The 15240-nt window shown below is 37.3% G+C and overlaps 1 protein-coding gene across 1 annotated transcript in view; it reads right to left on the bottom strand.

Annotated features, from left to right (window-relative positions):
• Nucleotides 1-14805: 14805 nt before the first annotated feature.
• LOC136877090 (ABC transporter G family member 20) overlaps nucleotides 14806-15240 on the bottom strand; it is a 98175-nt gene continuing 97740 nt past the window's right edge. The window contains exon 8 of the mRNA XM_067150908.2: nucleotides 14806-15067. Within this exon, the coding sequence (XP_067007009.2) occupies nucleotides 14865-15067 (203 nt within the window). The 3' untranslated portion in view covers nucleotides 14806-14864. The remainder of the gene's footprint in view (nucleotides 15068-15240) is intronic.

Genomic DNA, 15240 nt, shown 5'->3' with positions numbered 1-15240 from the left:
TAGAGGTGTTCATACTTGATGAAGATGATTCAGAAGGAACTGGACATACTGATTGAATTATTTGCGTATCTTGTATCAGATATCTACAGACTGTTTGCATGAACAAGAGAAATGAGAGGGATTTGTTTCTAGTGTTCTTTTGATGAAGCTTCACATTGCAAAATAAAAAAGAAAACCTTTTTGGGCCACTTCACTGTTTTCCTCATGAACGGATACATTGCAAGGTACTGATCAGCAATGTCCACTCCATGCATGTGTGGGTTATAATCAACAATACATTCCGGCTTCACTGCAGGTTTTCCAAATCTACCTTTTGGTACTTCTGTCATTTCTGCTGAATGCATTGTTGAAATCATTGTTATGACCCTCTTGTCCATCCATGAAAGAAGAAGAACCTCGCCATCTCTAATAAAAGTAATTTCTCCCCTCTTCAGACTTTTCTGTCGTTCCTTGACTTCTTTAGGGACCCCCCTGTTTTGCCGTATTGTTCCACAAACAGTAGTGTTGCACTCATGCAACTCCTTAGCCAAACCTACACTGTTATAAAAATTATCCATATATACCGCGTACCCCTGGTCAAGGTAGGGATTCAGTAATTCCAACACTGTGTCTCTGAGTGAAATTCCACTTCCATCATAAATTTTGAGAGTGCAAATATATCCTGAACTAGACTCGCACACCATCCTGACTAAAATGCCGTACTTAGTAAGTTTTCCAGGATTGTAGATTCGAAATTTCAAATGCCCTCGCCAAGCTAGAATCCCCTCATCCAATGCAATCTTTTTGCCTGGAGTGTATACGGTTGAAAATTTATTGCTCAATATTTCCAAAATAGGTTGAATTTTATACAGCCTATCTGTACTATCGGCATAATGGTTACTGTCACTGAAGTGAAGAAATGAAAGAATATGAAGTAAGCGTGTTCGGGACATTGTTTTAGAAAATATCGGAGTCTGAAAAACAGGGTCTTCGGTCCAGTACATTTTATATCAGGCTTTTGGACTATACCTGTGATGAACATCAACCCTAAAAACTTTTTCAACTCGGAGACATCAATCGGTTTCCAGGATTGCATAATCGAATTCTTTGTGAAAGGCCGGGGCGCCGCACTTATCACTTGACTTGCGTATAGATTCGTCTGCTCACACACATACTGATAAAATCCGTCATTCATGAAAATACTCATGTAACTCATAATATCCTGCTCATTTTCTATTTGAACTTTTAGCCCTTAATTCCCTGTGAATGGTAGAACAGGTGGACAATAACTAGGATGATATGTATCGGGCACTTCACTTTCCTCGATAGGCCTATCGCATTCGGGAATCGGAATTTCCTCGTCACTCTCACTTTCACTATCTGAGTCTATTTCAGGAATAAGTTCATCACCAGAATCATTATTGTGAACAATATCTAACAGTTCTTCTTCCGTAAGAAACTTTGTTTTATAAGCCATTATACTACACTCGGTAAGAACGACACGCACTGCATTGGAATCTCAAGTACCGACTTGACGCGCAAGGAAGTGCTGAGATTTTCCAGCTAAAACTGCTGAGATAAACATGAGCCCACTCAACGCGAGGGTTATCTCAACAAGGTCAACCAACTTCCTGTTACAACCAGTAACGCTGACTAAGGGGTAAGAATGTACACATGACGAATATAAATAGCATTGCTTCGCGTGGAACATTAAAACGTCTTACGCCGTCCACGGCCCGCAGCATAGGAGCAAGCTTAAACATCTTACGCCGTCCACGGTCCGCAATGAGTTAAAAGCCTTACCAGCCATCATGTTCTTACACTTAAACACTAGTTGGAGCTGCTTCATCATCATCATCATCATCATCATCATCATCATCTTCTGACCTGGGACTTGGCTGGAATCAGGTTAAGAAAGATTTGGTTTATTTTTTTAACATACTGTTTCACCCTTGTAGGACAATGGTTAAGACTTGTCAGCCTTTCTAGATTTTCAGTACTCCTTCATTTTGATGGAGAACGCACAGTTCACTCTTCAGACCATTTTGCACAAGGTCATGTTCTCACACTGGAAGATCCTTTAACCTATGTACCCAGGTCCTGAACATACTTCTTTCTTGAACCAGTATCTCAGAGGCAACACTTTGTTTATTTATTTATTTTTTATTTTAAGTTGTGTTGAGTCCAACAAGCATATGACAAAGAGGGGTTTAAATTCATTTTGAAATATCTATTTCTAAAGTAGCCAAAGGAGCTCAAAAAGAGAAATCAAAGCTCAAGTATAATAAATATGATCATTAAGATAAAGAGAGGTACTGAAATGTCTTGTACAAATACATTTCTTTCAGCTTGATAATATTCATCATTAAGCTCATGAAGATCAACAAGTTGCTGTTTTGCACTTATTCTGCTAGGCTGCTCTCTTTTACCTTTCCTGTCTAAACTATTGTTATTAACACTTACCCAGGACATGCCCAGAAAACCACCACACATGATAGGGAAAAATATATGGTTCTCAGCTACGTTAACAAGAACACATACAAAGAAGCAAATATTTTCAAAAAACAAGGTCTACAACTAGCCTTTAAAATGAAAAATACACTGCAGAGGCACATCATCAAGTGCAACCTAAACAAAAAAGAGCCTTTCCCCAAGTCAGAAGTCTATGAACTCAAGTGCCAAGAACCTAACTGCAATACCACACATATATTTAGCACAAATAAGACATAATTTCCACACAATATACAAAGAACACAAAAACACGATAAGATATAATTGGCATTTAGCCTTCAGAGAGCACCCATACAACAGTTCACACCATTTTGCAAATATCAACACAGATCTAAAAATTTTACACATCGAAAATAAAAGTAAATCTTTGAATGTTTAGGAAGCAATCAGAATTTACATCACAAAAAGAGCTAACAAAACCAACCTAAATGACCATCCACATTTAAAGAATTCCTCCCTCTTCGCTCTACTTACATAACATCTGGTCAACACTTACTCTTTAAATTAGCGCTTAATGGCCTGTCATAAAAATAATGTCTAATAGATACTCTCCATTTCAATTCCACACTTTATTTAACCCAAAATCATTAACTTGTATTTATCTATAATACATGAAATACATTATAACATGAAAAAGGTTAATAAACTTCACCCCTTCCCCCCCCCCCCCATCCAGTAGATGAAGGAAGGTTCCACAACACTCACATCGCTCCGCCCCCTGCTTCCCCATCCCCTCTCCATTGTACAGTATGCTAGATCGAGAAGGAACTCACCTGCTCTCTCCTATCCAGTAGGAAGGATCCACAACGTTCCACTAGCTCCTGCTTCCCCTTCTCTCTCTGTGGAACAACTTGCTTTCCCCAAAACCTTCCCCTAGCCCCTCCTTGACCACATCTTGAAATAGTATTTGGAGCCAACGGACTAAGATTCGGCAATCCAGGTAAGTACAGAATTTTATTTTTTTCGTTTTGTTAATACGATGATGGTTGAGTACCGTACTTTATTATTTGTTAATACTTGTTCATATTATCACCTATCATTGACAAGTTTATGCAATGTAAACAATACTGTACATATATATGCATAATTTAAGTGATTTGATAGAATCCGAGGATGTTCTTGTAGAATGAAACATGTCATTCTTTGTATAATTGTGTGTATTTTTACAGGTATATTTATAGTGTTATCATTTATATTGAAGTTTTGTGCGTTTGACAAACTGAAAAGTTTTTATATCTCATTTTACTTTTCTTATCACATGATATTAGATCTTCAAGGGGAATAGCCTACAGTCTTGTGTTTCTTCATCTTTCTTGGCTAACTCCTTCTTTATCCATTCCTCCATTCTTCAAGGGATAGGAATAATGAGAATGCTGATCTTGATAAATTAACTTAGAAAAATTGTGCATAGAAATTTCTATACTCATTAATTTTCTTCAATACATTTATTAGGTCTGGTGTAAGGTAAGTATAAACAATATGATAGTTTAAATGAATTTTTCAAAATCTACATATTATTGTTGGTTCATTTAATTTAAGAGGGCTTGGATGTTGTAATTAATAGTGTTCCTAGTCTTCTACTATCTGTATTTGTCTTTATCTTTTTTTCCCTTCCATCTCCCTATGTTTATCTGGCTTTCTTAATGAAAATTGGTATGTGAAGTCAGGGAATAAGGCACTACCATCTAGGCTATAAACTTTTTTATTCACATTGGATAAAATGGTAGTTCAGGGGAAGGTGCCTAAAAGTTAATTTTTAAATACTTATGTTATTGGTCCTATCAAAAAGTACTATATAACAAAATTTATAGAGAATACAATTTCCAACCATTTATGTCTTATACAGTTTTACCGTTCCAACTATGATAATAGCAGAATCCATTAATTTGGACTTTTGTTGCTTAGTCCATATCAACGTCAAGCATTGCTAACATGGAAATATTGTTCAATCATATTAAATAGTGATGGTTTTTGTCATGAATGTCTTAAAGTGTAAAACCATGTTGTCATCGGTCCATAACAACAAGGACAATTGTGAAGATGATTACAAAAATTTAGAAAGAATTGTAAGAGAATGATCACTTGAGGAATAAGACAAGAGGGAGTCATGAAAGAAGGAAGGACTCCCTTTACATTGGATGCTCTAAAGTCACAGAGTCGGAAGGAAACTAAATCTGAAGGCCTACGATATCAAAAGCTCATAAAACTGATCAATAATTACATTACATTGACCACTGTTACAATGCCATTTGTCTCTTCTGCTGTCAACCATCTCCGATAGATGGGATTAATGCTGTATCCTGAGTAAAACAGCATGCCTGAACCCAATAGACTCTCATTTAAATACCCCTGTTTGTCACACTGACTCAGATTTAAATTCCAGTGGAGAAGCTGTTTATGCAGCACAAGGAAAAGTATATTGCAAAATAAGAACTATACAAGATATTAACCTAAAATTTTGTCAATAGGTGAAATAATACATGTACTCACCTAAAATGATGTTTTAGTGTGATAGATTTCAAATCATTCAGAAAGATGTAGTGGAATTTCCCACATCTTGCATTGCCACATTGTCTCACTTCTTTTCTTCTGTTTTGAGCACACAAAACATTGCTCAGAGGGATTTTTTTCTTCTTCTTTAGTACTAGGGATGTGCATGGGAAAATGAGCCCAGTTTCTATCTTGTAGACTAAGAGGAATTGCACTAGGTGAAGGTCGTCCCCTGGCCTTGTAATCAGGCAGGTACACAATCGCAAGTAACTGTGTCACTACGGCCACATGGAAGTCTGTGTAGTAGGGTTTCCTGCACTCCGACTGTGAGAGGGTACAGTAAACTACAAAGGAATTGAAAAGACAAATGTCTAGAAGATAGAAAAATATTTTTCTATACCCTTTGACTGTTTACATCATGATGGGAAAAAGGGCAGTGACCTGGTCTTGTAAATCTACTCCCTTCATCTCATCTTGGTTCTCAAGGGCCAGTTTTTATTTTTTTTATTTTATTTTATTTTTTTTCATGGCACTTGTCCACAGTTTCTCCTGAGTTTTCCTGTTGGTGTAATATTTGCTGTTGTGTGTTTTGAAGAAAGGATATGAATATCTTTGTTATCCTTCCACTTGAGGCACAAAATGTTGCTCAGCGACCACATTGGGTATTCACTTCTTTGTAGAACTTCAGGTGAAACATCGGGTGGCATGTTTTTTCTGTTGGGCCTCACACTTCCTACAATATTTGTTTGCTTTTCATTAACCCTTTTACAAAGGTCTGGAAACATGCACCAGTTGTCAAGGTACAGACCTTTGTTAAACAAATGTTCATCTAAGGCAATATTTTCTGACAGTTCAAACAACAAAGAAAATATGTCTGAGAAGTGCGAAATTATAGGCCTAATTTTCCTCAGTTTGTCACTAGTATCACCTGAAATGTTATCAGAGAAGTGTAGGAAATGAGAAATGAGGATAAATCTTTCCCTGCTCATTGTTTCTGAATAGATAGGAGCTTCAATACATCTATCTTTACTCCAGACATCAGGATACACAATGTAAAATACACCTAATTTCATCTCCCATTTTGTTAACCTATTTCTCGTCATCTTTTAGCCTTTTGCTATTCTCATTTGAAAGTTGCTTCTGAGCATAATTATTTGTCTCTGCAGCAATTACAGAAAAAGACGGAGAGCTCTGATGGGGCTGTGGCCGCATATTTCTGAAATAAAAACTCAGAAACACCACTGTATGCAGTAAAGGGGTTAACGACAGGATTATTATCTCCACTTATCCACACCCAGTCACCGTGTTTTGCACATTTTAGTTGTGGAGGCCTGGCGTGAAGGTTTTGTTCATCATCAAGCTCTTAGTCACTAGTGATATACACATTTCCTGACTCATTTACAGTATTTACACTCACCACTTCCTCATACAAATTATCATCTTCTAATTCTTGAAGATCTTCACTTACCCTATCATTGGAATAACTATCTAAAACACGATTAATTAACTTCACTAATTCCTTATGTTCAGAAATGCGTTTGCTGTTATGTCTTTCCACGAGAGTTTAATCTTGATGTAAACATGGTAGTCCACGCCTCTGCCAAAGAAAGAGTTGTGATTCGCTGAGCGTGTAGTACCGACCTCCTCCTTACCGTCAATGTCTTGTGTTCAGATGTACAGGGCTGCACATCGCATACGGCAACAGTGCATAAAGTAGGTGGTTCATTCCGAAAAAAGAATTAATGAATTTTCCTTCCAATACCACTTTTGGCGATATCGTCATTCTTCTCGACTCTTTGAGGTTGTTTACGTTCCTTTCCCGGCGTTGTTACCCTTTCTTTCTAAACTAGCCAACACACCACACAACTCTGCACTTAGTTTCTCTACCTCTTTTACGACTAAACCTGGATTCTGTTCACTTAGTTTATTAAACACGTTCACAATGCACTGCCTATGGTCACTTTCTCTTTTGCGCTTCACTACATGCAATGGTCCTATGAATACTGACTCACTGATTGCTGGAAGATGAAACACCTTATCTCCATGCTGTACAGCTTGGGACTTTCCCCCACTACGAGAAGACTTCCTGTTCTACACCAAGCCTTGCGCCTTCATTTCTCATTATTTAATCACTATTTCATGAAAAAGCTTATATATATATATATATATATATATATATATATATATATATATATATATATATATATATATATATATATATATATATACACACGCACACACACCAGTATATATGACAACCATATTTTAATTTGAGTAAGTACTCTTCCAAACTCTCTAAATGTAATAAACTAAAACAAAATAAAATTAATGCGACGTACTACTTTTCTTCGAGCTCACATAGCTTCTCCAATCAACTATGTCTATGTCCACGTGCAAAGACAAGGTGTTCCGCCTATTTGTTTACATCAGGATGAAACTCTCGTGAAAAGCGGTATAGTTACTATATTGACTACTGGCTTGAAAGGAATTTGAAATATTTCAGAGTTGCCCTATACACATGGTGTGAAGGTCAAACAAGGTGAAACTTTGACATACCCTTGCCTCAACCTTCTAGTATACGAAAATCTTAATGCAAGAGCCATCTGTTACAAACTGCGTGGACTATAGGAAGATATCTGAGCATTGGCAATGCTCAGGCCCAGCTCATCATCCGAGTTGTAGGCCATGTGCTTGCAAGCGGGTGTGGCTTGTCATCTGAGTTCATTGGGTGAATATTGGCAGAAAGTAGCTGGGGAGTTAGATAACTTTGCACATGCTGTATGTTTGTCCCCTTAATAATGGATACTACAGCTAGTATGGCATAAAGACATCCAGTTCCAGTTGAGTCCAGACTCCAGTGGGGAAACAGATCAGTTTAGAAAACAAACTGGAATAAGACAGGGAAGTGTACTATCTCCACTTTGTATTTATAATGGTTATACATGGATGAAATTCTAAAGGAAACAAAGGTAACATATAGAGGAGATATGAAAATGTTGTTTGTGGATGACATATAATCTGGGGAGTCAACAATACAGAAGTGCAAATTGAACAGGAGGCTTTAAATGACAATATTGAGAAATATGGTATGAAAATCAGTGTGGAGAAGAGCAAAACAGTGATGACATCATGGATATTATTAGTGCTGGGTTTAACAGAATACAGCCACAGGATCTATTAATAATTATGAGAGACCTGAATTGCAGGATAGATATTCACAACCGTAAAACAGAGGTACTTCTGGAATATCTCAAGACTGAAGGGTTAAGCCTGATTAACACACCAAGTGAAAAGACATACATATGCCATAATGGAAGTAGCACTATAGATTTTTTATTTTCCAATATGAAGGATGTCGAAATGATTTCCCCGTAGGAGAAGACGAATCAGGTGCCGAAGATACATTATCAGATATAGACGTAATGAGTGATGATGAGGATTTTATACCTCAACAGTGGTAATATGTCGGATAGTGATTCGGCTAATGAAAATATGTACACAATGGACTTGGTATCTACAATAGACGCAGTTACTCCTTCAACTGCCTTGATCAATTTTGCAGCACAGGACTATCCCTTAGCAGAGGGCAACCTGTTCGAAGAGGAAGGAGACGATTTGGGAGAGGTCATGAACTGCTAAAGCCTCCTTCATTTGCACCAGGGTATCAGTAGTGTGGTATGGATGGAACAACTATTTGGACTGTTATCGACAGTAGTGGGAAAACCAGCAGCGAATGTCACAGCTGATGAACAACTCTTCCCCAGCAAAGCTTGGTGTAGGTTCATGCTGTACAAGACCAACAAGCCAAATAAATTTGGCATAAAATTCTGGCTGCTGATAGAGGTTGATTCTGAGTATGTGTGCGATGGGTTTCCTTATCTTTGGAAAGATGAAATGTGACCTGCCAATAAGTCACTGCCTGAAAATATTGTAATGAAACTTATGAACCCATGCCTAAGGATGTAATGTGACCACTGATAACTTCTTTACATCAGTAAAGTTGGCTGAGAGACTGAAAGAGAAGAAAACTATTACTGGAACAATCAGTCGAGTGAGGAGGGAAATCCTGGAGACAATTAAAGCATCACGCATGGATCTGTACAAGACTGTCATTCTTCAGAAGGAAGATCACACTACTCTCACAGTATATGAAGGAAAGTGAACAGGAATATGATTCTGCCAAGCACTCTACACCTGAACGTTCAAGTCAATGAAGGAAACAAGAAGCTTCCTAGTATTTTACAACAGAACTAAGTATGGTGTGGATGTAGCTGATGAAATGGCACAAAAATACACCACAAGGGCTGGATACCGAAGGTGGCCTGTACAAGTATTTTACAATGTACTTGATCTAGCAGCAATAAATCCATTTACCAGTAAGTTATGGTACAGAGAATCTCTGGACATGATTATATTCTTCAAGTAATACAGGAACTAAGATCTGATTTTGTTAAGACAAGATCCCAGTTAATTGAACTTCCTACACTTCAGCCTGAGCCTCAGCCTCAGGTCCAATGTGCCAATCGTAAGTGACGACAATGTCAAGTGAAGTCCAATTGTAAACGGAACAAAACCTCTGACACATATTCTTTGTGCAACAAAGTAGTCTACAGAAAATGTTCACCTAAGGTAATCACTTGCATAAATTGCTTATCAAGTTCTTGAATAGGTCTGTAAACAAATGGAGACTTATTTATATCATCTCATAAGTTTTCACAAGCCTTCAGTATCAAGTCGGCCAAAATGTTATTGGTACCTATTAAAAGTGAAAGAAAATGAACAATTATTAATATTTAAAAATGGATTGATCTGTATACAATACATTCCAATGGATACCTATGTTGTTTCAGAATAAATTATTGAACATTTGTATCTTTCCCGAACCCTGGATGATAGATATATATCACTATGTGGCAGCAGTCAAAATGACTGCCTGTGGCCTTTGTTTTGACATGCTCTATTGGTGAAAAATATCTAATTCCCTCCATGGGAATTTAGAATTTTCCATTTGTTCTAGTGTTAACCATTGGTGATTTAACTGACCAAGTGCAACAGGCATGGAACTCCACCCTGCAAAATGACATATGGCACCCGTACAAAACAATGCATGCATGTTTTCATGCTTGCATTCAAAATCGTGGTGAGTACAGCAGTTATTAACATACCACCATGTCATGTGCCTTTTTTGGCATAGTTGAAGGTGTGACCTGGAAACTTTAATCAAATAATTGTTACCTAGCCAATTGTTTAGCCTAAATTGCATTCATCTAAACTAATGTCTTCTTGGTGTAGGGATTTCATTTTACACCATTGTACATTAAGGGTTGCTTGAATTAAACTGAAACTTAAATATGAGTGTTGTCATTTCAAGAAAGAGAACATTGCGCATATGTTGGTGTCAAGAAAATATCTGGTGTAATTGAAAACTGTTAATATATGTTGGTACATGCAGAAGCAATGTGACTAGGTATGTTTTTGCTCGGAACTGGCCAGCATTGGTTATTCAATTTGTGGTGGCAGGTGGTGCTGGTGGAGCCAACATTTATGGACAGTTTCTGGAACTTGAGATATTGAACCTATAGCGGTATCGAATGGTTAACTTGTGTTTTGGCGTTGCATGAATGTAAGATACATCTATCGGTTCGATGAATCGCCTGCTAACTTAGAGGGCCCTGAGCAGGAGATATCTGTTTGTTAACTGGGTGGGTGCATATTCAGTAGTTCAGTATCAGCAGATAATATTGTGTTTGTAAAATTTTTTATGGCTTTCTCATCTTCTTCTGATGAAGACATTGTAGAAATGGTCAACATTCTAGAACGACCACAATTATATCATCGTCAGCCTAATGTTCTAATGAAGTGTAAAAGTGAATTCAAAAACACATTCATGCTAAACAAATATACTGTCATACATTTGGTTGAGGTTATAGGCGACAATTTGCATCCTGTGACAATTAATTTTTCATTGCCCCTGTTGATCAAATATTAATTACGATACCCTTCAATACTATTGAGTCTTACCATGTTTGTATCTGTGACTGCATTTGTGTCCTTAAAAGCACTGGTACCAATAACTGAGTATATAACAGATAATTACACATTTATTGTAGTAGGCCTACTGCAGGCCTACTTGCATTGGCATTGAGTATATACTTTTACCGTGGGATTGTTTTTAATCAACAATATTACATTATATGGAACTAACAAGTTATATATGTTAATTACTCGATATGTATCATTATACTGTTGTTAAACAATGTTCGTATTTTAGAATAACAAGTTATAGATACGGTATATTTATAAGGCTCATTGCAAACTGGATCACGTGTGACATGTGCTGCTGGTGTGCATATTTAATTCGAAATCCTCAAACAATGTCAAATTTTTCTGACTGCAGGCCTTCGGGCTGAGCAACGGTTGCTGAGCAGGCGAAGGCCCTTTTAAGGGCGTTAAGTGCCGTGGGGTTTGATTTGGTTTGGTTTGGTCTCTAAACACTAAGAAACTGACATCCACGCCTGCAAGCACTAATTGAATAAAAATTTCTTGCTGCATGGCAAAGAGGATATAATAGGAGCTGCATGGAAAGCTCAAATGTGATACATTACTTGTGTGCATGCGCCTGACAGTGTAGGGAAAACATCTAATACACAAAAACAAAGCAATGCGAGGGGTGGCATCTAGTGTGTATTTATGAAACTTGATCAACGAGCCAATAGTTAACAGTTTGATAAGTTAACTGCTATTCCACTGTGCAACGCAGCGAAGATTTATCGAATTGACAAATGTAACAAATTAATAGCTATCGGACAGATATCTCATCATTCCAGAAACCGGGCATTACTGTCACATGAAAGATATATGTGGGAATGAGTATGTCTCACGCTGTACAATGTTCACATGGTGTTGGGAATTTCATCGTGGACAAGTGATGTGCCAAAAAAGATCAGGCACAGTGGGCAGCTTGGTGAGAAAATAAAATCAATCAAGAGATGCCAGTTCACAAGCAATTGTAAGTAAGTCTGAGAGACTGTCAAAGAATGGTTCTGCTGGCAACCACGGACATGTTTGCTTGTGTTACCCATCATCAAATGTATTGCAGGGACAGTTGCTTGAACCATGAGGTGATTGTATTTGGGCAGATATATCACCCTCTTAGAAATCTTCATGTTCACGTATTCCAAACAGTAAACCTTTACAGAAATCAGCAAAAGTCTCAGTCTCATTTGGACAAACCTTATATATAAACGATATGAGTAATGAACTGGAAACCCAGATAAGTTCTTTTCAGATTGTCTTACCTTATAGAGTAATAAATAAGCTACAGGATTGTGAGCAGATGCAAAATGACCTCGACAAAGTTGTGAAATGGACAGCAGATGATGGTAAATGAGGTGAAAAGTCATGTTGTCAGTCTCAACCAGAGGAAAAATCTCCTCAGTTTTAACTACTTTGTTGATAGAGTAAATGTACCTCATAAGGGTTGTTGTAAGTAACTAGGTCATTACAAATTATATTGTAATCTGTATTTTATCAATCATTAATGATTTGCATTTAGGACGGACACCCAGGTGGTAGATTCCCTATCAATTATTTAACCAGCTTTTCTTAAACGTTTTCAAAGAACTTGGAAATTTATCAAACATTTCCCTTGATAATTTATTCCAATCCCTTACACCTCATATCAGTTCCAGAATACTTTGTTATCCAAGGCCAATCAGATCAATAATTTATTGTATTGATTAGGTTGACCTTAAATAACAAAGTACTTTGTAACTATAGTACCTAGGTGTTAATCTTCTTTTAATCTGTTTAGCCTCCAGGGTTGGTTTTCCCTCGGTCTCAGCGAAGGATCCCACCTCTACCGTCTCAGGGGCAGTGTCCTGGAGCTTCAGACTCTGGGTCAGGGGATACAACTGGGAAGGATGACTAGTACCTTGCCCAGGCGGCCTCACCTGCTATGCTGAACAGGGGCCTTGCAGGGGGATGGGAAGAATGGAAGGGAGAGACAAGGAAGAGGGAAAGAAGCAGCCGTGGCCTTAAGTTAGGTACCATCTCGGCATTCGCCTGGAGGAGAAATGAGAAACCACGGAAAACCACTTCCAGGATGGCTGAGGTGGGAATCGAACCCACCTCTACTCAGTTGACCTTCTGAGGCTGAGTCGACCCCATTCCAGCCCTCGTACCACTTTTCAAATTTCGTGGCAGAGCCGGGAATCGAACCTGGACCTCCGGGGGTGGCAGCTAATCACACTAACCACTACACCACCGAGGTGGACACCTAGGTGTTAATACAGTATAAGAAGTTCTTTATTGAGGTAATCACATTAACAAAGTTGTAAATAAAGATTACAGATCTCTACATATGGTTACGAGAACATTCAGGGGTTGTAGTAAGGATATAAATGAGATAGCATATAAAGCTATGGTATGGTAAGAACCCAATTAGAATATAGTTCCAGTGTTTGGGACTTGCACCAGGATTACTTGATTTGAGAACTGGAAAAGATCCAAAGGAAAGCAGCATGATTTGTTTTAGGTTATTTTCAACAAAAGAGTAATGTTACAAAAATATTGCAAACCTTGGACATGTTAGCCTACTTGTATTACTATTTGAAGGTTAAATTTCAACAATGTCAGTGGAGAGATGGCACGGAATGATATTAGTGGATGAATAAGCTTGAATAGAGTTTTTATTTTATTTTTTTTTCTTACAATTTGCTTTACGTCACATTGAAACAAATAGGTTTTAATGTGACAATGGGGCAGGAAAGGGCTAGGAGTGGGAAGGACGCGGCCGTGGCCTTAATTAAGGTACAGCCCCAGCATTTGCCTGGTGTGAAAATGGGAAACCATGGAAAACCACCTTCAGGGCTGCCAACAGTGGGGTTCGAACCCACTATCTCCCAAATACTGGATACTGGCCGCACTTAAGCGACTGCAGCTATCGAGCTCGGTGAATAAGTTTTTAAATGTGGGTTCGATCATAATATAAAGGCAAATTTGGAATTCAAGAGGACAGATTGGGACAAACATTCTTTTATAGAAAGAGGAAATGGGATCATTTACCTAGAGAGATGTTCAATAAATTTCCAACTTCTTTGAAATCATTTACGAAAAGACTAGGTTATTTGTTAAGAAGGAAGCCATACTTTCCAGTGTCAATTTAGTTAAATGTAACTTAAAAGATTTCAGTCTGTCTAACACACAAGTTAAATATAAATATTACACTATAATACTATAACTTCATTAAGATAAGTTCCAGATTTCAGATTCATAGGTATTTGGATGGAAATAAACATAAATACAGTATTTTCAAATACTGAATGTGACTTGATAGCATCTGATCATGTTCTTTTAAGAACAAAATATGTAATTCTTTGTTTAATAATATGTATTTTTACTCCTTGTTTAATAATGCATTTTTTTACAGGTATGTTATAGTGTAATATCTATATTTAACTTAAGTGTTTGACAGACTGAAAAGCTTTTAAGTTTACATTACAAGCCTAGGTAAACAATTGATAGCAAATCTGACACCTGGGCGACAGCCCTCAATGCAGATCAGTGGTAAATAATAATATTTTTAAAAATATCACTGGGATTTCAGGAGAATGATTAGTTGAGCAATGTAAATCATTCATAAATGGGATTAAAAGCACTTGTAAGTGGAAGTAATATTAGACCCAACTCAGGGCTGGAATTTCCAAACATTTCTTGTTAAATGAACTGCAGACGAATGTGTTACTTTCAGGTGGCATTTTATGAAGAGAAATATAAATGCAGAAATAAAAATGACATCTGATCTTTTATTTCATGTTAGTCTACTTTTTATTACTATTTGAAGATTCATTTTCAACAATTTCTTACATTTCTACAACCATCATTTATAAAATATGTAACACTGAACTTATTGCAAATAGAAGGACAGTCCATATAGCAGGCACTATGAGACCTTGAAACAGACCAATTTTATATATTGACCCACAAGTTAGGGCTTTGCGCAGTTCAGAGCTTGCATCAGTTTGTGGGAATGCAGAAACGGTTGTTTGCAGCCAGTGCGGCATCACAGTTATTGGCCACACAATACCTTGACAAAAAGAAACAAATCAACATTAATAAGAAATTATACTTCCATCTATGTTATTTAAGGTAGTTATCTAATGACAGCTAAGGTAGAGAAAAGTTGTGGATTTTATTTTTTCTACTAGATGTTTTAAAGAACTTTTTTGTTGTATGCATAATATATTAATGAGAATTCAA

The sequence above is a fragment of the Anabrus simplex genome, chromosome 7, assembly GCF_040414725.1.
Source record: "Anabrus simplex isolate iqAnaSimp1 chromosome 7, ASM4041472v1, whole genome shotgun sequence".
Lineage (NCBI taxonomy): Eukaryota > Metazoa > Arthropoda > Insecta > Orthoptera > Tettigoniidae > Anabrus > Anabrus simplex.
The sequence above is the reverse complement of the archived record's forward strand: the minus strand, read 5'-3'. Positions and strand labels throughout refer to the sequence as shown.